The sequence below is a fragment of the Sorex fumeus genome, unplaced genomic scaffold, assembly GCF_029834395.1.
Source record: "Sorex fumeus unplaced genomic scaffold, SorFum_2.1 ptg000030l, whole genome shotgun sequence".
In the NCBI taxonomy this organism is placed as follows: domain Eukaryota; kingdom Metazoa; phylum Chordata; class Mammalia; order Eulipotyphla; family Soricidae; genus Sorex; species Sorex fumeus.
The window spans coordinates 14,798,512-14,823,410 of record NW_026606087.1 but is presented as its reverse complement, the minus strand read 5'-3'; the positions used below and the strand labels follow the sequence as shown (position 1 = coordinate 14,823,410).

At 35.5% G+C, this 24,899-nt stretch overlaps 2 protein-coding genes across 2 annotated transcripts; one reads left to right on the top strand and one right to left on the bottom strand.

The window, feature by feature from the left end:
• The first annotated feature begins 7,118 nt into the window (after positions 1-7,118).
• LOC130025462 (olfactory receptor 52A1-like) lies at positions 7,119-8,069 on the top strand. The gene has a single exon (XM_056116402.1). The coding sequence runs from the start codon at positions 7,119-7,121 to the stop codon at positions 8,067-8,069; it is 951 nt and encodes a 316-aa protein (XP_055972377.1).
• A 6,422-nt stretch (positions 8,070-14,491) lies between these two features.
• LOC130025017 (olfactory receptor 52B2-like) lies at positions 14,492-15,436 on the bottom strand. The gene has a single exon (XM_056115834.1). The coding sequence runs from the start codon at positions 15,434-15,436 to the stop codon at positions 14,492-14,494; it is 945 nt and encodes a 314-aa protein (XP_055971809.1).
• Positions 15,437-24,899: the final 9,463 nt, after the last annotated feature.

Genomic DNA, 24,899 nt, shown 5'->3' with positions numbered 1-24,899 from the left:
AATATTCAATATTTTCATCCACATTGAACTTGGTATCTACTTCTTAAGAAAAAAGAAGGAAGCAAAGTCCTGCTTGTACTTCTCCTTTGCACTTTGCTCATCCAAGTTAGATTCCTGGCACCGCATACAGTCCCCTGAATTCTGCAAGGAGTTATTCCTAAGCATAAGAGTAAGCTCTGAGCAAGACTGGATCCACAAATCAAAACACACAAATAACTAACATGTGCAGAGACAGATATATAACGTATGGGCCTGCACACAACTGGCTGTATCTCAGGACAGAGTCAGAAACAGTCCTCAAGCACAATTATGTATGTCCCCACACATGTGAATATGAGGAAATATTAAAGTAATCAGAACAACCACAAAGATAATTTAAGTGTGTATAAGATAAACCACAGATATGCATAATGTAGCAGAAATATCAATGAAATTTTTAAAAACTATTAAATCATAATTTCAGAATTTATTATATAAACACTGTCACTGTCACTGTCCTCCCGTTGTTCATCGATTTCTCGAGCGGGCCCAGTAACATCTCAATTGTGACACTTGTTACTGTGTTTGGCATATTGAATACGTCACAGGGAGCTTGCCAGGCTTTGCCATGTGGGCGGGATACTCTTGGTAGCTTGCGGGGCTCTCCGAGAGGGGCAGAGGAATTGAACTCTGGTCGGCCATGTGGCCATGTTGGCTGCATGTGAGGCAAACGCCCTACCCACTGTGCTATAGCTCCAGCCCATTACATAAACAACCATTTATAAAATGGAAACACTTGTGCCAGAAAGAGAATATGGCAGGTAAGGCACTTGCCTTGCATGCAGTGGATCTAGGCTCCGCCTAAAGTACCACTTATGGTTCCCCTGCTCTGCCAGGAGTAATCCCAGAGAAAAGAACAAAGTAAGACCTGAGATTTCTTCACAAAACCCAAAAAAGAAAGAAAATTATTCAATATATGGATATGAATTTTTTGGTTTTGTTTTGGGCCCACATCTTGTAGTGCTTAAGACTTACTCCTATCTTTGTGCTCAGGAATCTCTCATGGAGGTTCTCAGGGACCACCAGATAAATATGGAAGATTCTGCAGAACCAACCATTGGCATATTTTAGAGACTTTCTAGATTAAGCATTAGATAAAGCTAGGAAAGCAATGAAAGTAAAATTGGCTGAAAGGAATCATATTCCTGGAAATTTAGCTCAATGTATCCCAGTATTTACCTGTAAGTTCATTTGGTTATTCCTTTGTTTTTGATTTTTTTCACTTTGTTATTTTGCCTAAAAACCTTCCACTTAGAGACTCAAGATTTTAAGCTTTGTGTGTAAAAATAAGTCTCTAAGAGAAATGCCTATTGCCTGATCATTTATATTTTCTGTTACTTAATGAATTCTAGTTACTTCCATTTCCAAGAGAAAGGATATTTTGATAGGGGTGGAAATGACATAGCATGCAAGATTTAAGACCAAGGGCACATTACGGTACTAAATAGCATTATGATCCAAAGTTCACATAAAATTTCTGATACACTGAATAGCAGTAGGACAAACAATTTTTTTTTTTGCTTTTTGGGTCACACCCGGCAATGCACAGGGGTTACTCCTGGCTCTGCACTCAGGAATTACTCCTGGCATTGCTCAGAGGACCATATGGGATGCTGGAAATCGAATTCGGGTTGGCCACATGCAAGGCAAAGGCCCTACCCGCTGTGCTATTGCTCCAGCCCCAGGACAAACATTTTGTTTAGGTTCTTCCTTAAAGACTGAACCTGTGTTTAATAAAATGGAAAGAGAATGTACTTCCTCCTCCTAGCGTATTAACTTTGTCCTAAAAATAAAAATACCAGCTTTACATTTCAAATATTCCTCAATATTCTATAAAACTCATCTATTGAGGGTCTGAATTAGAAATCTCATATCTGAGATATAACAGTAGTCACAGCAAGTTGTCATAAGAATTATCACTGGATATCAACTGACGTGTGAGAGGCAGTGTCTGTGTGGAACAAGGAAGAGAACAATGAGTTCTCAAGTTTTCCTAGGCCACAATATCTCAATATCTTTCTTGACAATGGGAAGATAAGATTTGATTAATTCTAGTTTCTTTAAAGAAATTCAAGTTTCCCTATACTTTTAAACAACTTTATTTGGGCAATAGCAGCAGTGATAATAATTGTAGTTATTTTTGTAGCTATGTATTCCATCTATAGTGACACGATGTTCAGAAAGTTAAGTAACTTTTCTCTTTTATGTAGCCACAAGTCTAGCCATATACTAGAAAACAGACTCAGACTAGATTGCTATCTACCAACATTTCAACCTATACATTATCCCAACTCCTCATCCATCTTAGCTTTTCCTACCCTGTGGCGTCCTATCTTTTAGATCATTATGGCTTGTATCAAGACTGCTATATAATTTCTAGACTGTCCCATATGGAATTCAGAGTAGCATTGCTGCTTGCCCTGTGTCCATCCAGAAAACCTTTAGTTTTTGGGGGGTGATAGTAACTATGGCAACTGAAGCCTGAACCAATTAATTATGATGGATACCCAGGAGTAAGTAAGTAAGTATATTTCAGAGTCAATTAACTCTACAAGCATAGGATCAACAGTCTTTCTTTGTTTGAGCAAAGATCATTGCTCTAGAGTAAAATATGAAAAGGTTTTAGGGGAAATTAAAAGCAAGTTATTCACTACAAAGTTCAGTCACTGAAAGGTTTGACTTTATAGGTAACCAAATTTGCTTCAGGGGATTTAGTAGCTAATAGAATGAGAGGCAAACCACAAAGGAAAGGTTAAAGATAATCTCAGGGTATTTTGGACGTTTATGTTAGTCAGAGCACTGTAAGCATCTCTGGGGGGAGGAAAGGGATGAAACCTAAAACATTTGTGGTTAATATCCAACAGAATATAAGGGATACATTTGTCCTCCGGAACAGGGCATATTCTTTCAGAAGTGTAACCAACTCTCTAGGGTAAGTTCTGAAAATTGCTTTGGGATCCTAGCTTAGAGTCCAAGGCCAATAAAATCAACAGCAAAGAACAAATGATGGAAACATTATGCTATTTAAAACCTACCCAAAATCAAAGCCTGGCAGATAAAAGCATTTGTGTTTCTGATCTTACATTCTATTCAGATATCTGTTTTTCTGGGTAAGTTTCTTTTCCTAGATTTGGGGCCTGTGTATGCTTAGTATGTCTAGTTCTGTCCATTTTTTTAAAAAAAAATGTGGAAAAAGTAGTGAATCACATGGTATTGATCCTCATTTTATAGTAATGTTTATTCCCCATTCAGTATGCCATCTTTTCTTTTGCCTTTAATGTAATTCTATATAACAGTTATTTGAGAGATTAACAAGTCTAATGTTGATTAGAGATGGAGAAGATGCAAATATAATCACATACATTCTTAATTTCATGTGAAGAAATGCATCTGAAACACCTCAATTCATTAATTGCAAAGAAGATAAAAATGCAGTTTTCAGGATCCTCTATAAGTGTTTACCTACAAAGTAGTTCTTTCTTGTTTGTTTGTTTGTTTGTTTGAGGGAGAACACTGGCTGTGCTCAGGACTTACTAACATTCATGATATTTTTTTAAATAAAGGTTTTGTTTTGCAAATCTGTGTGTGTGTTTGTATGTTTGTGTGTATATTTGTGTTTTGAGAAAAAGATTGTGAAGAAGGGCAAAGCTAGGGTCAATTTAAAGCTATGCTTAAATAATATTCATTGCTTTTGATAGCTGTTGGCACAGGAATTACAGTTCATAATTCCATCTCCTAAAAGAGATCATCTTTCATCTGGGACAGAAACATATTTTGTTTTTTGTTTTTGCTTTTTATTTTATATGCTTTAAATTTGATTCCATGTAAAAACATCATCCTATTTATTTCTTCTTTTAATTCATTAAGAAACCAAGAATAAACATTTTATGCTTATTTGCGTAAAATGCATGCATTTTTTCTGACTTAGAAGCCATTTTTAATCTGTTCCCTTTTAGGAAACTAGTTTTTCTACTTATGTCTCCTATCCATTCATTAAGTAAGAAATTAATGGAGACTATGGAGAACAATAAAAGAGAATAATTTCTTAGGTGAAGCAATGAAATAAATTTGATTACTAAAATTTATTAACTCCATTAAGGTCTGCACATGTTCAGGAAGTAATTATTCTATTGTGACAACAGTCATCAGATCTAATTACAATAATAACTGGTCAGACTGAGGAAGATTACTTAGCTTCCACAAACCTACTACCTCATGAATATTTGTTCAATTGTTTTTTTAGAAAATATCTTTATTTTTTACTTTGTTTTTATTTTTAAAATGGAAGTAATATATTTCAGTATTCACATTCTCTAGAGTTTCTGACAAATACTAACCTCTAAACATTAAGATCTTACTATCTTCTGTATGCTATACTGAATTTTTCTTTTAAAAACTTTCTTTGCACTTTCAATGATCACAAGATTTAAACAGCATTGTTCCCATTTATGGTTGTATAAATCTGAGAACTATAAAATATTTCTTCCATATGATTTAAATAGTAAAATATAGGTTATATTTTATACTTCTAATTCCTTATATTATGATTTTGCATCTCAAATATGGTATTAGCAGTCACGTATATTTATAAGAGATAATAGAAAACACTCAGTAACAGAAAATCTTGTTACTTAGTTTCTAGTAACAAGAAGCACAGCAGACCTTACAGAACCAAGTGGAAGTACATCATGATACTTTTGTTTGTTTTTTGTTTTTAGGTATATGGGTGATATCTAATTGCTTAGTACATGGACTTTGGATGACTATAGCAGAGCAATGTTACTTTCTGGAATATCAGAGCTGAATAAAAGAGCATTGGATAATGAAACGTATTGACGAATTAGCACAGAAACAGGATTCACCTAGTGAGTTCCTATGTTGTCTCTAAGTATTGGCAAGTTGAAACAAGAAAAGCTATCTAACTCCAGCCAGAGAGCTGCTTTGATATGTCAAAAAATTATAATGAATATAAAATTTTATGTTTATATATTGTATACACTATGTTATAATTTTTGCAGAAGAAAAGTATTGTGAATATTCCATTACACATAAAATTGTGTGATTAAAGATAAATTCTATTTTTATCCTTATATTTTTCAAGAAAATTATGAAACAATTATCTAGGAATGATTGTCTTTTATAACTCCACTGGGTTCAACCTTTATTCATGTCCCCTTAATAGTATACAGTCATTTTTATTACTCATTATTTATTAAAAAGTACTGTTTTCCCCTCCTAACCTCATTTTATATGGGCCTGAAAGGGAAATTTCTTTTACAAAATAATCTAAAGGTTTTGATTTATATGTCCATGTTATTTTGGTAATTATCTATTGATAGGTATAAACACAGTTTCATAAGAATATTTCCTATATAAACAATTACAATATTTTGCATTTATTATATTGGTGAATTTCTGATTATATGTTAAGTCATGTCCTACTAATTATAAGCCAGTTAATTTTTCATTTATTTATTTTTCTTTTTTGGGGGTGGGGTGGTCACACCCAATGATGTTCAAGATTTATTCCTGACTCTGGGATCAGGGATGATGCCTTTTGGGTTCAGGACAGAACATGGGATGCAGGGGATCTAACCTGGGTGGACTGCATACAAGGCAAATGACCTATTGTACCACGGCTCCAGCCTCTGAGTCAGTTTGCTTTTAGATGATTGTATAGCACTTTTCCAGGATTCTCCTATAGTTTCCCTTCAAGGAAAATATCCAAACTACCATTCAAAATTGCAATCTTTAATTTAATGCATTTGCCTATGATAAAATCATAAGGCTAGTAGAATAAAACTTTCAAATGATAAATGATTGTAGAATGGATAAAAGACAATGGATGATATAGTTATCTTTATTGAGTAGATTTTTAAAGAAAGAACAAATCAATAAAAATAGAAACTTGGGGATCTAGAAGAATGATACAGTTAGCAGGACATTTGCCTTACACACGGCCATACCAGGTTCCATTCTCTGATTCCTAGCCAGAGTAATCCCTGAGAACAGAGCTGGGAGTAAGTCCTGAACCCTAATCAAGTGTGGCACAAAAATAAAAACAAAGAAGTTAAGGATAGGTGTCATGTGGTACAATATAATAAATATATCAGAGAAAGTTTTTTACTGCCAACTGGTAACAATGAAACAGAAGATAACTCCTTGGTTAGTTTAATATAGGTCTGTTATAAACAATAGTGTGCCCTATAATGAATGCTACAATTTTGCACCTGAAACATACTGATAATATCAAATAACTCAAACTCCAAGAATTGTTGAATTAGTTCATAATACAAGTTGCCATCATATTCTAATTTACACTATTTTTAGTCAATTGCCTTTTTCTTAATTTTGTTTCCTCTAAGATCTCAAAGTACTTCTATCACCTTTCTCCCTCTTCTGACTACATAACAACTTTGAGAACAAATGGTCCAGAATTAGTTCATGAAGTTAAGTATGATCCATCTGTATGGCTAAAATAAAAATTTCTCCTCTCTCAAGAACTTGTATCATGGGACTGCATAAAGGAAACTTAGCCTGCATGTACTGAAAATTCTAACCTATCAATCATCAATTTGAAGTCAAATCATTATTTATTATGTGTTATTTTATACACTGGACCAGATAAAATGGAAAAAGTAGGTAAGTCTACTACTATATAGAAATTCTGAACTTCAAATAAATTTGACAGAGTAATGAGATTAAATATCTATACCATGGTTTTAGGTGTCACAGATGAGTTTCATCTAATTTGAAACATTTGCAACATGGATGTGGGCATAGAAAGAAATGTGTTAGCATCTATAACAACTTAGAACATTTTCCAAAATAGTAAAATCAATGTTCATGGATCATAATTTCCATTTCTGTACCTTCTAGATAAAAAATAGTATATCATTTTCCTTATTCACACACAACCAGATTCTTGGATGTCTTGGATATTGTATTATATGTTATAAAACATATGACCGTACTCCAATCCATGTTTCACATGCTCCTTTAATATCCTTCTTTCACATTCATAACTATTGTCTAAAGAATCACCAGAGTCATTGGTGAGGATAGAATTTACCATCCTGATGGGATACACCAATATAACATATCTAAACCCAAGAACTGTGACCCTGATTGGAATCCCTGGTCTAGAACATGTGCAGTTTTGGATTGGATTTCCCTTCTTTGCTGTGTGCATGGTGGCTCTACTTGGAAATTTCCTCTTGCTAATTATCATCCCAACAGAACGCAGTCTTCACCAACCCATGTACATCTTCCTGGCAGTATTGGCAGTAACTGACCTAGGTCTCTGTATAGCCATTGCCCCTAAGATGTTGGCTATCTTCTGGTTTGGGTCCTACTTCATGGCCTTTGATGCTTGTTTAACTCAACTTTTCTTCATTCATGCTCTGCAGGGCATGGAATCAGGCATTCTGTTGGCTATGGCCTTTGATCGTTATGTTGCAATTTGTGATCCTTTGCGGCACTCCTCCATCCTCACACCTTTCTTTCTAGTTAAGTTAATACTGATGGTTGCAATTCGAGCAACAGTGCTTGTTGGGATTTTACCCATATTACTCAAACGATTGCAACATTTCCGCTCAGTTGTTATTGTCCATTCTTACTGTGAGCACATGGCTGTGGTCAAACTGGCTGCAGAAGATGTTCGGATTAACAAATCATTTGGGCTCTTTGTAGCATTTGCTATACTTGGTTTTGACATGATCTTTGTCTTTGTTTCCTACTTTCTAATTTTTCGAGCTGTTTTTCGACTTCCCCAGAAGGAGGCTCGGCTCAAAGCATTCAACACTTGCACTGCCCATATTGTTGTCTTCCTGGAGTTTTATATCCTTGCATTTTTTTCCTTCTTCAGCCACCGTTTTGGTCATGTATCACCCTATACCCACATCCTTTTGTCTACTATATATCTGCTTGTCCCTCCTGCACTTAACCCCATTGTCTATGGTGTGAAGACCAAGGAGATACGCAAGCGTGTTGCCCAGATTTTTATTCTGAAACCTGATACCCAGAACTGACCCATAATAATAAGACTAGAAAAAAACATGTTTTTATGAGTTTTAAGATGGGAGCTTTTGAACTATGTACATATTGGTGCTATTTTGAAATTATACTTATAGTTTTAAAGCACTTATAGTTTTATAGCCCTAAAATAAAAGCAATACGAACAAGAGATAAATGGGTGAAAAGTTTATTGGATATCATAAATTACTATTATCTTTGCTTTCCTACACTTTAATATTTTTATTTTTCTTCCATAAGTCCTTCATTTTATTCTTCCTTGTACACTCACACACACAAAAACACACATAGATATATGTATATATACATATATATACTTATATATTTAGTGACTTTCACCAAGAGAAAGCTTTATCTTTTGAAAGTGTAACAGGGACAAAGACATACTTCATGGTGTCAGAAGTGTAACTGTGACAAAGACATATACAATGGCATCAGAAGAATAGGAACATAAAGATATCCTTTTTATTACAAAAATGAGATTTATTTTATTGAAGCCATGATGAGATTAAAAACAGATGATTTATTTTCAACTATGAGAAGCAGCTTTTCTAGTTTTCAGAAGAAATCAGAAGATGTATCATATACAAAATCTTGATACATGTTAAACTTAGATAATTCATTTTATGCAAGATAACTTTAAAGTACGATCATCAGAACTCACATAGATGTTTAGATTTGTCAAACTGACTTCTTTGAACATTCCCCTAATAAAATATCTTTGCTTTAATCAGTGAGAAAAATATATAAATCATTTTCCAATAGAAAATTATATATTTATTACTTGATCATTTGACATCCCGTTACTCATCAATTTGCTCAAGTGTGCACCAGCAACGTCTCCATTTGTCCCTGTCATGTGCTAGTGTAGCCCAATGCAATGGTGTCTGCTCATTATAGGAACACGAAGAACCTAAAAATTATATTTATAACACAGATATCTAACATTTTATTTTATTTAACTGCATAGCTATGGTCATTTTACTATGTAAGTGACTAATGGAAATTTTAATTTGCTATGGACTAACTGTAGTGATTTTGAAAGAAGTCCAATATTTATCTGAGTAAAACTGTAACTCACTGTAAAATGATTCTCTTCCAACTCCAAAATTTTTGAAAATTGAAAGGTTTTGAGGTATAGTTTATTAAAAAGGGAAAATCCTTTAATAAAATACATGGAAACATCTTTTGTCCTAGTCTCATTACTTTTACAATTTAAGAAGTCTGACTGGAAAATGAAAAAAAATAAAGAATTTGGAGACCTTTGTATTTATTTATTTGTGGTGTTGGAGATAAAACCCAGAGCCTTAAACATATACGGCAAATGTTATACCACTGAGCTATATCCATGGTGAAGATTTTAAAGTTTTATTAGATCTCCATTACCACATGACCACCAATAATCTTAGCTTATTTAGTCTCTCCATTCACACAGTCATTGTCTTCTCCTTTTGAAAGTCAAGTTAATAACTTTCTGCACTTTACTAAGTAGAAAAAGAAGTTTAAATTTTATTGTATAGTGATCTCAACATGAAAACCTCTGGGGGAATGACACATGAGATCTACTAAGGGTTACAACAGGAAAATAAAAATTGTATTTTTGTGTATCTGCTTTATTTAGAAAATGATCCAAGAAAAAGTTTAAAAGTTTATGAGACTGAACAAGGAACACAGAGAAAGTGACAAAGGCAATAAAATGTCTTAGTTAGCCATTTTTTGGTATAAAATAACAAGAGCTCTTTTCTTCTAGGAGTAATTGGGAAAAAAATGTCAGTAAGCATACCTCCAAACTGTCCCAATGCCAGTCTGTAAATATGTAGTGATTTAGCCAGAAATTTTGATCATGACTGCTATAGTAATTTCTGTTCTGCTATAGTAATTTCTTCTCAACCTTCTTGCATATTCCATTCAAGAAGAAAATACACTTTTCTAAGTCTGAGAAAGATCTCATTGTCATCAACGAAGACTTGTCAACAAACAATTTATAGTACAGACACAGCATATATAGGAAAATTTTATTGTATTTTTTGAGAGGATATCAAGAGAGAAATATTGTAATTTCCATGATGATACCAAAGAACAGGTGCAGTAACTCTAGTAAGACTACTCACAGTACAAATCTACTTTTGAAAATTGACCTCAGAATACAAGATAAAGTATTAACCAGAACTCATCTGCCTCACAGGAATTGGGAGGGGTGGAAGGTGGGGTTCTATTGGGGTTCGCGGTTAAAAATAAGTATTGGTAAAGGGAAATGTGTTTGATATTTACATGACTGAGACCTAAACCCGAAAGCTCTGTAACTTTTCCCACAGTGATTCAATAAAGAAATAAATTATTAAAAAAAACTGCACTTTGAATCATGATTCTTACAGTTGTGGTATACAATGGCTTCTCTTAAGAAGGTGCACCAAAGTTGATTTGAGTGGTTAAAAATTTATATTATTATTAAAGGAACTGAAAACTCAAATAATCACTAAAACCATTTTCTCACTCATTCACAGAGAGAAATCTGATATTGCCACTATGGTTTGAATTGCACAGGTTGATCAATATTTCACTCCTGATATAATTAAAGCATGGTTGATATTAATTAAAGGTCTATAATATTCACAATCCTACAGAAAATATTGTAAATAATGCTATTCTTAACCATATATACTTATAGTGGGAAAGTATTTGCCAGTGATAGTCCATGGGGCAAGTGGATGCAAAAGCAATTGTAGCTCCATGGAACAATGTATTTGTTTCTCCACTTATGTATTAGTTTTTATTTTTATAACTACTGGCATATTTCTGTCAATGATTTTTATAAAATCTGGAAAGTCAAATGACATATAAAGAGCTAATTCAAGAGAGAATCAACTGTTAAGTGATAAATTTGTTTTTGGGGGGCTACATCTAATGATGTCCAGAGTCTCAAGGATCACTTCTGGAGGTGCTTTAGGGACCATATATGGGGCTAAGGATTGAATCTAGGTTGACCAGGTGCAAGACAGGTGACTTATCAGCTGTTCTCTCTGTACCTTGTATTTATTGTTGCTTTTGTTTTGTCTCACTGTATTATTTTCATCCACCACTTTGCTTGTCTATTTGTCCCATGAATCAACATACTTGTGGGGAATAGATTTGTTGACTATATTGTTAATGCCAACCAGGGTCTGCAAATATTCAGAATGTCTGTATTCTTATTTGTAACTCCTAGTCTTACATAGAGATGTTAACATGCAAATTTAAAATATATTAAAAGGGTTCATAGAAACAATTAGGCTTTAGCTATTTGATTTTAAGTATAAACTGATTCTCATTTACTTTTTTTCTCTAGTCATGCTCTATTTTCAACAGATACCTATTTATATATTAGTTTGGTGGGAACCTAGAACCAACTCTGTTCCATTTTTTCTCCTTATTTTGGATTGGGAGGTCTTGCAGCCATCTGTCCAGCATCTTAAAAACAAATGCCATATGACATATTTTTTAGTTAATAGGTATTCAGAGGGCTGGAGCAGTAGCACAGTGGGTAGGATGTTTGCCTTGCATGCGGCCAACATGGCCGACCCAAGTTCAATTCCTCCACTCCTCTCAGAGAGCCCAGCAAGCTACTGAGAGTATTTCGCCTGCATGGCAAAGCCTGGCAAGCTACCCGTGATGTATTCGATATGCCAAACACGGTAACAACCAAGTCTCACAATCGAGACGTTACTGGGCCCACTTGAGCAAATCGATGAACAATGGGAGGACAGTGACAGTGACAGTGACGGTACTCAGAAAAAGAGGAGCCACAATCAAAGAACTGCATCCAAGCAACCATGTTTCCAAAGGCTCAACTGTACCTGAATATAATATGTACAATAAAATTCTTAATTAAACCTATTAATGGGATGAGACCAGAAAGTTTTAGAGGCAGTTTGGAAGTAAGTTGCTTAGGAAAGAAATATAAATCATGGCAGAGAGAGAGGGAATTTTGCCAGAATATATTTATCAAAGTTGTCTAAAATACTATCTTCTAAATTCTATATTTTTCTGCAGTACAATTAATATCTTTATTACTGGATATTTAGTTGACATATACACCATACATATATTCAGGTGAGAATATGTTCTTGAGAATGCACATATATTGCAGGTGAGGAGTATGAAATTCTTTAGATATGAATATGATGCTATATGGGGAAAAAAAGAAAGGTGAGAAATACCAACAAAATAGAGGGATATTTATTTGTCTATGTTTGGATAAAAAATATTTGTTTCAATGACACAGGCAGATATCTGAACTATGAGCATCAGAATATTCTGGGAGAATATGTTAGGATTATATGGTTAGGACTCTTGGTTTAAGAATTAGTGTCATACATTTCTTTAGATACTTACACTTATATATTTTTGTATACAATACAAAATCAAACTTCTAGACAGGACCGTTTTACTAAACTGCCAGCATAAGAATAATTGCACAGCATGTAGATTAATATCTGAGGCACAGAATAGATTTGACATGTGAATATCAATGAACTCCAAAACACTTGAATGTCAAGGAATAAAAAGAACCCAGTTGATAATATTTGATAACAAACATCGAGAAAACATACTTGAGAAACTTTCAAGTTTGGAAGGAGTATTGACTATGAAAGGATCGATTAAGAAAGATCATAAAGAAAATTGTTTCACATGTAACATAAAGAATCAGCTAAAGAAGAAAGCAACTAGTGGTTTCTTTACAAGTTAATCACAGTGGGTAGGGTGTTTTCCTTGCATGCGGCTGACCCGAGTTTGATTACTCTGTCTCTCTGGAAGAGCCTGGCAAGCTACTGAGAGTACCCTGATTGCACAGCAGAACCTGGCAAGCTCCCGGTGGCATATTCAATATGCCAAAAACAGTAACAAGTCTCACAATGGAGACGTTACTGGTGCCTGCTTGAGCAAATCAATGAACAACAATGGGAGGACAGTGCTACATACTATGATTTAATGAGAACAAAATACTTCATGAGGAACACTGGAAACATAGTGTAAACTAATTTGCATTCTATTCTATGGAATTAACCTGGAGGAGCAAACAACAAACTGAATATAACTAAATAAGAACAGAGAATTTGGATGGGGCTAAATATTTGGATGAGAAATAATTTGGATGGGAAAGTAGATTAAGAACTTATTTTGCAAAATATTAATATTTCTATGCATATGTATAATTATATATTATATATAATGGGCTGGAGCAATAGCACAGTGGGTATGGTGTTTGTCTTGCAAGCAGCCAACATGGCCGACCTGAGTTCAATTCCTCCGCCCCTCTCGGAGAGCCCAGCAAGCTACTGAGAGTATCTCACTCGCACAGCAATGCCTGGCAAGGTACCCGTGACATATTCGATATGCCAAACACAGTAACAATTGTCACAATGGGGATGTTACTGGGTCCACTTGAGCAAATCCATGAACAACGGGAGGACAGTGACAGTGACAGTGATTATATATACTGAATTATTTGCAGGACTATTAACAAACATTTTTTATTACTTAAGATAAATATTTGAATGTCTTGATTTGTAAAAATTTCAGGAAGATGATGGGAAAAGTTAACTGAGAAAAAATAAATTATTAAGATACTTTTAAAATTTCTTGTAAAATGCCTATATCTCAAATTCAATCTAATATATCTTGATTCTATATTAACACTAATATTCTAAAGATGACTAATTTCAATTAGAAAATCTCCAGACAGAAAAGAAGCTCATTACTCATTATTATTATCGTGTATATTTATAGTGTATTTTGAAGGAGGCACATCTGGTTCTATGTTCAGAGATCACTCCTAGAGGGACTTCAGGGAACATACGGAGTGCAGAGGATCAAACACAGGTTGGCTACATGCAAAGCGAGCACTGTACTCACTGTATCTAGCCCCTAACATGGATAATTATTATTAATTTTTATTAGCATATTTTGTACAATACCTAATTCTGTTCTGGGAATATAAATGAGAAATGAAGGAAAATAACATGAAATCAGTAAAATGCCTCAGACAATTATTTGTGAACAGATGAAACATGCCTGAATTAGTTTTTGCCTCACTTGAAAGTAATATGCTTGTCTGAATTAGTTTTGGTCTCACTTAAAAGTAATATGCTTACAATAAAATAAAAGTAATATGCTTTTATTTTATCTGATATTATTACACAAACAATAACATTAACAGCCAAGTATTCTATCTTACTACTTGAAGAGGCATTTGATGGAACATTAGCTTATAAAATTTTCATAACTACATTATGGGTGAGAAGAACACTCATGTTCTCATACTAAGTGATTTTCTTGCCTTGGTTGTTCCTTTCTCCGAAATCCCCATATCTAGCAGAATTTTTTTAAAATTAACATTATCCCCTATTCTCAGGTTTTCTGTTCACTGCAACTATCAACCTCAGTTTCTATGACAGTGGAGGATCCGTGATACCCACTCTTTTATTTGTTTGGTACGGGCTGCATAAATTAAGGGATTGACCATGGGAGGCACCAGGAAGTAAAGATTGTCAATGATTATCTGTAGATGAGAAGCCATATGGTAGCCCAAAATCTGGGCTAGAACAGAGAAGACAACTGGAGAATAAAAGAGAGCAATGACACAAAGATGAGAGCCACATGTGCTGAGAGCTTTGCCCCTGGCCTCCCAAGAGGGTATCCGGAAGACAGCATGGAGAATCAACCCATATGACAACATAATGAAGAACAGATCAAATCCAACAGATGCTACAATAACCATAAGGCCATAGATAATGTGATCAGAGATGTCTCCACAGGCTATTTGCACCACCGCCATATAAGCACAGTAGGAATAAGAAATGACTTGGGTCTGGAAGCTTTCCAGTCTTTTTGTCAGAATGGGTGCTGGGGTTAGTATTGCTATTGCCCGTGCCAGGACAGCCAGTGCCATCTTCACAAGCATGCTGTTGGCAAGGATGGTTGTATATCGCAGAGGGTACCAGATGGCTACAAATCTGTCAAAAGCCATTGCCAGGAGGATCCCAGATTCCATGACATAAAAAGAAGGAATAAAAAACATCTGTGTGAGGCACGCATTGTAGCTGATTTCTTTAGCATTCATCCAAAATATACCCAGAATGCGGGGCACGGTGACAGTGACGAGGGACAGATCAATAACTGATAGCATGGCTAGTAGGAGAAACATAGGTTCATGAAGGCTCTTCTCTACCCGAATGATGCATAAGATAGTGACATTTCCAATGAGTGTAATAAGAAATACCAGGAAAAATGGCAAAGAAAACCAACCATGGTAAGACTCCAGACCAGGAATTCCAGCCAGCACAAATTCCGAAGGCTGAGGAATGGAGTTGTTGCAAGAGGACATCCCTAACCTGAACTCCTCAAGATCTGATTCCTGGGGAGAAAGAAACAGGGACATTTTGAACTATCTGTTTTATTTGCACCTTAAATGCTGGGCTTTATAATACCTCACGATAGTTATAAAATGTAAACAAAGTTATGTTTTTGTCTCTTTAGGATTAAGAGGGGCTGGAACGATAGCACAGCGGTAGGGCGTTTGCTCTGCAAATGGCAGGCCTGGCCAAGTGGGGTTCAATTCCTCCATTCCTCTCAGAGAGCCCAACAAGCTACCGAGAGTATCTCGCCTGCCCGGCAGAACCTGGCAAGCTACTCGTGGCGTATTTGATATGCCAAACACAGTAACAACAAGTCTCACAGTGGAGACATTACTGGGCCTGCTCGAGCAAATCATAGGGTGAAGAAGGACATGATCACAGCCTCTAGAAGAAGGCAATGCCTGAGGAATAAATGTTTAATAAGGAACTACCAACTCTGTAGTCTAGCTTTTCCATAGGTCTGATGGCTGATGCCATCTGTTTCATAATTCAATATATACATCCCTGAAAAATTTATTCCTATGTGGTAGGTTCTGGCAGAGATCTAACATTTTAAAACTTGAGGGGCCACACCAAGCAATGCTCAAGAGTTACTTCTGGCTCTGCACTCAGGGATCACTCCTGACACTGCTTTGGGAACCATATGGGATGCCAGGGATTGAACCCAGGTCAGACACATGCAAGGAAAACACCCTACCTGCTGTACTATTGTTCAGGTCCCAGATCTAACATTTTCAACATGGAAGCACTGAAGATGAGAAGTGGGATATAAACAAAAATTAGCATGTTTTCACTCAAAAGTAGGAAGTTGCATTTCATCACCATAGGATCTTGATTTTCAGAGAATGGTCTTAGTTTTGTAGGATTTTTTTCTTGGAGTCCTAGCTGATTTTGATAAAGGACCTACAAAATCTATAGATGTTATACTTGAAAGGCATTGTGGCACTCTGGGGGAAAAAAGATATTTTAGATGACAAAAGTTGAAGGCTGATTTGTGAAAATAAAAACTAAATAAAAACTAAATTGGTCCTGGGTCTCAGAGGACTATATGTAGTGCTAGGAATTAAACCAGAACTGGCCACATGACAGATATCTAAACTTCTGTAATATCTCTCTTGCACACAACATATATTTTCATTAAAGCTAGATTTTACTTCATTAAAGCAAATATTTAATATGTATAGCTATTTTAAGCAAATTTTATTTATATATATTAATTAGCACTGCATTGTCTGTCAGTGTTGTCCTGTTGTTCATCGATTTGCTCGAGTGGGCACCAGTAACATCTCTATTGTGAGACTTGTTACGGTTTTTCGCATATCAAATACACCACAGTGAGTTTTCCAGGCTCTGCTGTGCTGGTGGGATACTCTTGATAGCTTTCTGGGTTCTCCGAGAGGGATGGAAGAATTGAACCCGGATTGGCTGCGTGCAAAGCAAATGCCCTACCTGCTGAGCTATCGTTCCAGCCCCATATATATTAATTAGTTCATAAAATAATTATCAAATATTTGATAATATGTTACTTATTTTATAAAATAATTATTTGATTAAATATATGTATTTGAATGTATATGGTTAATATATTATGAGTAGAAATCAAATTATTTGTAATAATTAAAAAGTAGCAAATAGGAATCAGTATTTTATTATTATTATAGTTTTAAATTTCACTATTAAAGTTTAAACTCCAGGTTTGGTTAAAAACATTAATACATTACTATTTATAAAAGATTATTGCAAAAATACTTTCAATAAAAGCTTAAAATAAGGGCATGAAAAATGTAATAAATATTGTTTTCTAATTAGGAATGATGATATAGTACACTCCTGAGTTTTATTTTTTGATAAGATTAGACTGTTTATCTCTGTTTGATAGTTAATGCATTTCAAATATTTAAGAATCTCATTCAGAATGTCTTATATGTATGTACATATATACTGAAATAGTGTTGTAGTATTTAAAAATCATAAATTGTACCATTCACTTAAATGTTTTATTTTCAGCTTCATTACCTTACTTGAATGCTAGGTCAGAAAATTAATGTGGTATAGTGAAAATAGAAAAATACTTAAAATGACATATGATTGGGATACAATATCAGTGCTGCCACTTCTTTCATGTGACTTAACTAAGTTGTTTAAAACTTTGGCCCTGGGATCCAAGAGATAATACAGAAGGGAGGGTGTTTGTCTTGCATAGGGCCATCTCAGCACCCCATAAAGTTTCAAAAATCATTAGGCGTGATCCCTAATACAGAGCTAGAAAAACTAAACCCTGAGAAGTACCAGATGTGTTCCCCAAACCAAATAATTTAATTATAAAAAATCAAACCATAACTGTGAGCCTCATTACCTCATTTTAAGTGTGGAATTAAGCTTACCTTTTAAATCCTGCAGCAAGTGTCAATTCATTATTAAATCCTAACATATAACATTGATAAAATACTAAAAAATGAACTGTTCCTGTTTACCTTTGAAATGCTTTGGTGTTCATAAATACAGTCTTTATTTATTTTATATTAAGTTTGACTTTAAAGTGAGGTATATAAATATAATAGCCATTTTTAAGTTTGTCTTTTGGAAAAAACTGTAACTATGACCAGTAATAATCTGGTCTTGCTAATATATGTAAAAATATTTTTGAACCTAGTAGTTTTATCCTTAAAATTTTTTATTCAGAGGCCAGAGAAATAGCACAGTGGATAGGGCAATTGCCTTATACACAGCCAACCTGGGTTCAGCCCTGGCACCACATAGAAGTCCCCCAACCCCACCAGGAGTCATCCCTGAGTGCAAAGCCAGGAACATGTCCTGAGCACTGGAGGTTATGACACCCAAACCAAAACCAAAACAAAGTAACAAACACATTTTTGATTTATTGTGCACTATAGAGAGAAAAAATGCATCACTGAAGACAGATATGACTAAATAAAAGATGCTAACCAAATTTCAAGATTTACACCTTAATTCAGTACGGGAAAGTAACATAATAAATTTAAACAAAAAGATGAGTCTGTGAAACCAGTAGCTGTCAGTGGAAGTTATCAGATAACAACTCAGTGGTCATCTATCAGCAATACTGTAGATGAAAATTCTCCATATGGTAGTAACTTTAGGAAATTAGAATATTGTTAGCGCTCCAAGAAACATATTAAAGTTTGACTGAGATATCAGGAACATTGTCAAACAAAACTATAATGAAACTAATTCTAAATAATTAAAATTATTCTTATTCATTTGGAATTAGTTAAAAAAATTCTAAACAATGTAAATCTTGTAAGATATGTTTGGTATCTCATAATAATTGTCACATGACATCCTAAAGTTTTTAAGTTCCAACTGTAGATTTTTAAGGATCAACAACTGTGATCTTATGATAGAAGGCACTGAGAATCTCTTTCTTTATACAAAATTTTACGCTATTCCCCTCCTTCCTACTCTCTCTTTTCCTAGAAAATACCTGCAGGAAATGGTTCTGATATCTGTCGCAATGAAGTCGGAACCAGTAAAGATACCGTCTTCTTGAGATATGGAGAATATCTATATATGTGCAGAATAGAACAGTGTTCAAACTGGAGGTATATTTATGCAGATTTACCTTGACTCTCCAAGGTCCCTAGCGGCTTTGTTGGACAAAGTGCTTTCTTTGTTTGAATATTCTAGGGAACAAATCCTAGACCTAATCATTAAAAATAGCACCTATAATTAAGAGTAAATATTGTAAATATTTAAGAGCACTTTATTTTTAATTTTTTTAATTTTAATTTTTTTTTTGCGTTTTTGGGTCACACCCAGCGATGCACAGGGGTTACTCCTGGCTCTGCACTCAGGAGTTACTCCTGGCGGTGCTCAGAGGACCATTTGGGATGCTGAAAATTGAACCCGGGTTGGCCGTATGCAAGGCAAATGCCCTACCTGCTGTGCTATCTCTCCAGTCTCTTTAAGAGCACTTTAAAACTAAAACCATTGCTATATTGTGGCACGGCAGGTGGAATGACATGATTTATGATGTAAGTAAAAGAGATATAGGAACTGGAAAAAATGATTTACAATGAGAACTAAATAGTGTTAGGATAAAATAGAAGCCAGAATGTTTTGTGCCTATATTTATATACAAAATACTTGTAACTTGCTTCAAAATCAATAATTTTTTTCAATTGATCTTGTGACAAAATAAAAAGGTTGATACTTGAATATTGGTTCACCAGATGCAATTAAGATACACAAAATGCTGGGAGACTGTTGCTGTGCACTAAATAAGAACATAATTAACTATATTAATAGGACTGATAAATAAGCTATATAAAAGAGAATTTTAAAAAGTGATTAAAGTAAATCTAAGAAAGGAGGTTCAGAAAAAATTGCATGCTTTTAATTTTAGAAGAGACAGTTACAGAAACACTTGGCAGAAATCAGAAGTTAAAGGTGAATAAATGAAAAAAAAGAGAAACTTAATTGTGAATAAATACAAGGTGTAAAAACCTGATTACTATTTTGCTAAAGAAAGTGGTAAAAACCAGAGCAACACACAGGTAGGGTGCTTGCCTTGCACAAGGCCACAACACCCCATATGGTACTCATCCTTGAAGTCAGCCAGGAATGGTTTCTGAGCACAGAGCCTGAGATTAGCACTGAGTACCGATGGGTGTGGCTCTCAAATTAAAAAATAAACAAAAAAGTGGTAGTTTACATATCCTAAAGTTAAAGATCAGGGTTCTCTTTGCACACTATTATGTTTTAAATGTATGCCAAATTAAGGATGCTCAAATAGTTTATATGAAGAAATGTACCACCTGTGTACCACAATTTCTCATTCATACAATTCATATTCTAGTTCTGGGATAATATTGAGAGAAAACAACAATCCCATATGCGGTGAATTTTTCAAAATATACATTAATCTATGTCTTATAGTCATAGGTATTTTCAGGGTACTTATATCAATACATTTCTCTCAATCATGATCACTAATACTCAGGATTAAATTGCTGACACATGTGCTGGTTAACTTTAAAAATATCCAAGTCAGTGGCATTGCACAAAAGGCTGAAGTGCATGACTTGCATGTGCAAAACCCCAACTTGATACCCAGCACTGCACGCTTTACCCAAGGCCATCCTGTGTGACCTTGGTGGGCCCTCACCACCCAATTGTCTGACTATGTCTTGGAGTTATTCCCTGAACAGTTAAGCATTGCTTGAGATTCTCCCTGATACCCCCTACTCCCCCCACCTCACAAAAAAACTGGAGAGGAGCACAGGGCTTACAGATATTATAAAGACTTGCCTTATATGTGACTGGTCCCACTTCAATCCTAGCTCCACACATGCTCCCCTAAACTCTGCCAAGAGTCACCCCTGGGCCCAGAGCTAGGGATAAGCCTTGAGCACCACCAGCTCTAGCCCAATACTTGTAAAATAAAAGATTTATAACCTCTCTTGAAAAGGTCTATTGCATTAATTTTCTCCATTATTTCTGTTAACCCCATTTTTATCATTACAGTCAAATTGATAATTTCCAACATAAACTTGAGTGTCACAATCCTATGCATAAAACTTTGCTTTTTTTCTTGGTATCTTCAGATAAAATTGGGAATCTTTAACATATATTACAGTGTTGGGAGAAAGCCCCTTTTGGTCTACTCTGAAGTGTAACACTAATCCCTGCGTTCAGGCCCTGGCCGATATGTTGGGAGAAAAGCCCCTTTTGGTTTGCTTTGAAGTGAAGCCTGTTACAATATACAGTTATGCTCACAGCTCAATGCTACCAGGGGAACAGGATGAATCTGGTGTATGTGTGGGTGACAAAAATGTAACCCCATCTATAGAACAGTGAAGAAACACCTATCTGTTCCAACCACTGTGAATATGTGACTATTTGCATGTCTCACCCATTTCCCAGCCTATGTAAGTTGTGCTGATTGTCCAACAAAGTTGGAACTTCTTGAGAGGACCCCAGCTGTGCTCGTGAGAAGGCAGCGGCATAGGGCATGCTCTTTTCCCCAGACCTCTCTCTTTACAGGAAGGGTAGATAGGCCTATCCTCAGGGCCCTGAGCGGCAGCCTCTTACTGGACAAGGGGGCACACCGGATACAGGCCAGAAGGAGAATATCCCAACATTACAGTCCATTGAGATGCGATTCCATTTTAGCAATCCCATTTTATCTCTATATTCTAGCCTGTAAAATGGGTGTCTTTCAAATGAGTAATTCAGTTCTTTAAATGAAGAAAAATCCTTTCTCTCTTATGATCCCTAAACACTCACACATCTTGTTTTCTCTATAGTATCACTGCTTTTATTTTATAATGCATTTATTTTCCATTTATAATGCATTTATTTTTTGTCTACTTAGTTCACTTATCACTTAAATTAATGCTGATTTTAAGGAAATTTTTCTTGATTCCTTTTCCCTAAATCAAACTCCATTCCATGTTTCCATATGAAAATTCATTTGGCAGCACTTAATATTCATTTGAGCATCACTACATAAATTATATAACCAAAGTCATGAATGTATGAAGAGTCCCATTTCTTTAAATTAAGGTAGGAGTATTCATAAGTTGGACAAAGACAATAGGATGTAAGAATCATAAGAGACACAATAGAAACATTAGTAAAGTTACACTTTGGAATCCTATAGCTTATATGTCTGATGTTATTGTATACATTTTTGTTATCATATGTTAAATTTTGTTATCATTTTTTATTTTCAGAAATACAATTATAATCTCAATATAGAGGAAAAATTAGCAGTTATTAAAAGAAAATTCTTCAAAAATAGTAGTGAAATGTACTAAAATACTCTACTTAAAAGTGGTAAAAATAAACCTTGACCAATGCTATTTAATATTGCCTAAGAAAGAGGAAGATCACAGATATTTAATAAGCAACTAGACAGAAGAAAAGAAAAGTAGTGCTTTATAAGATTAACTTACTAAAATGAAAGCATCGAACATCAATTTGTTGATTAAGGATGGTTAAGTTTTCTTTCCAAGTAATTTTTTATTTTGTGCAAGCCAAGAAGGAAGATTAAGGATATATTTTTAAAGAGTAAATAGTCAAATTTAAACAGTAAAAGTGTATATTATATTTAGAATTTCAGTATCAACAGTAGCATATCTTAAAATTTATTTTGTGTTATCCTAATAAATTTCTACCTTTAAAAAGGACACATGAAATGTGGTGACCAGCAAATTTGCATCTAGCCCAGTGGACCTGCATGAGTTCTGGGAGAACTCTGAATATAAAGATAGCATCAAACAAGTTTGTACTTGCTTTTAAAGGAGAATGTTTGGTGGAGTTTTATAGCCTATGTTAGTTCAATGGCAGGGACAAGTTATTCTTTACTATTGTCTTTACTATTGTCAAGTGGTGCCACCATTGTCTTCTCCTGCAGTCATTGTTCAAGGCCCCCCAACAGTGTGTGGGACCCTGGGGCTACTCCTGCTAGTCTTGGACCTGCAGGATGGGCCTGATGCAAGTGGTGGGTCTCAGCCAGGTCATGTAGCTCTCTCTAGGGATGCAGGGCCCACTAGGTCCTCATGCATCCTGGTTCTTTACTCTGTATCCCAACCCCAATAAGTAAAAAAAAATATTAAAGGGGCCAGAGCAATAGTACAGTGGGTACAGCATTTGCCTTGAACTCAGCTAACCCAAGTTCAATCCCTGGCATTCCATATAGTCCCCCAAGCACTGCCAGGAGTAGTTCTTGAGTGAAGAGCCAGGAATAACTCCTGAGCATAGCTGGGTGTGACCCAAAAAGAAAAAAAAATTAGTAACACAGTGGGTAGGGCATTTGCTTTGCACGTGGCCAACCTGGGTTCCATTCTTCCTTCCCTCTCAGAGAGCCTGGTAAGCTACTGAGAGTATCATCCCCACATGGCAAAGCCTGGCAATCTAACTGTGGCATATTCAATATGCCAAAAACAGTAACAAGTACCACAACGGAGACATCACTGGCACCCACTCGAGCAAATCAATGAACAATGGGATGACAGTGCTACAGTGCTTAATCACTTCACTTAATCACTTAATCACTTAATCCCCGTTATTCATCGATTTATTCGAGCGGGTGCCAGTAACGTCTCCATTCATCCCGGTTGCGTGCTAGCGTAGCCCAATGGTATCTGTTCGTTTTAGGAACATGTAGAGCCTCAAACCGATCATTTAGGGTCTTGACGAAGAAGTCTGACCATCTTATAGGTGGGCGTCCACGTGATCTTTTGATGTCTCGTGGAATCCAATCAGTAATGGCTCTAGTCCAGCGGTTGTCTGTAAACCTCATTACATGTCCAGCCCATCTGATTTTTGATGTCTTGGCAAATGAGACAGCATCCCTGATTCTTGAGCGTTGACGAAGATCAGAACTCCGGATTCTATCTCTCATTTGAGTGAATTGTGATATTCCAAGCATAGTTCTTTCGATTCCTCTTTGAGAGACCCGAATAGTGTTCTCATCCTGTTTTCGTAGGGTCCAGGTCTCTGAGGCATATGTTAATGCAGGAAGAATAGTGGAATCAAAGAGATGTGCTCGTAGCTGGAGGTTCTTTGTCCTTTTAGTTATTTCTTCAATGCTCTTGAAGGCATTCCAACAGCTGAAGACTTCCAGGCCCCAACCAAGGCCTTACTGGAGCCACTCTCCACACACTTGGATAAGCCTCAGACATAACCGAACTGGCAGAGGAACCCAGGTGCGTGGGACCCGGGACTGAGATCTCTAAGCCTGCACGGTTTGGGACTGGACCTGTCAGTAGCTACAGTGCTTACTGCCAATAAAACATTTTGCTTAGATTTTTGCATTTGTACCTTTTTGAAATATCTGTGAATAATCTGATGCAATTTTGAGAAGAGAAAATAAAGTCTCCAATGTCTGTTAGTTCTCAAGTATGAATTTGCAATACTATAGCTATTTCTCCTTTGAAAAGTTGATTCTACTTTGCATATAATTTACTATTAAATGTTGATTATATTGGATTAAAATGGATTAATATAAATCTGAATCCAAGCTGACTTTTCCTAGCATTTTCTTTTTCTCAGTGAGATACACAGTTGTGAAGTTGTTCAGTTTAGTTGATCTATGAAGAGGTGACAAAGTGGTGTTGAAATTTCCAATTTTTCTTGTATTGCTAAAAATGTCTTTCCTCAATTCTATTAGCAGTTGTTTTAAATATTTTGCTGGTCCCTCATTAGGTACATAGGTGCATATATGTTTAGGAGTGGGAATTCTTCCTGATGTGTAGGTCCCTGGTCCCTTGATCCTTAAAAAATGGCTATACTGTCTCTTAACTAACATTATTCAGTCTGAAGTTTACATGTCTGGTACTAGTATGGCCACTCCTCCTTTTTGGGGGTATTGTTTGCTTGAAGGATTGTTTTCCAGCCTTTGGCTTTGAGTCCATATTTACTCTGTTTGTAGACAGCAGCGTGTTG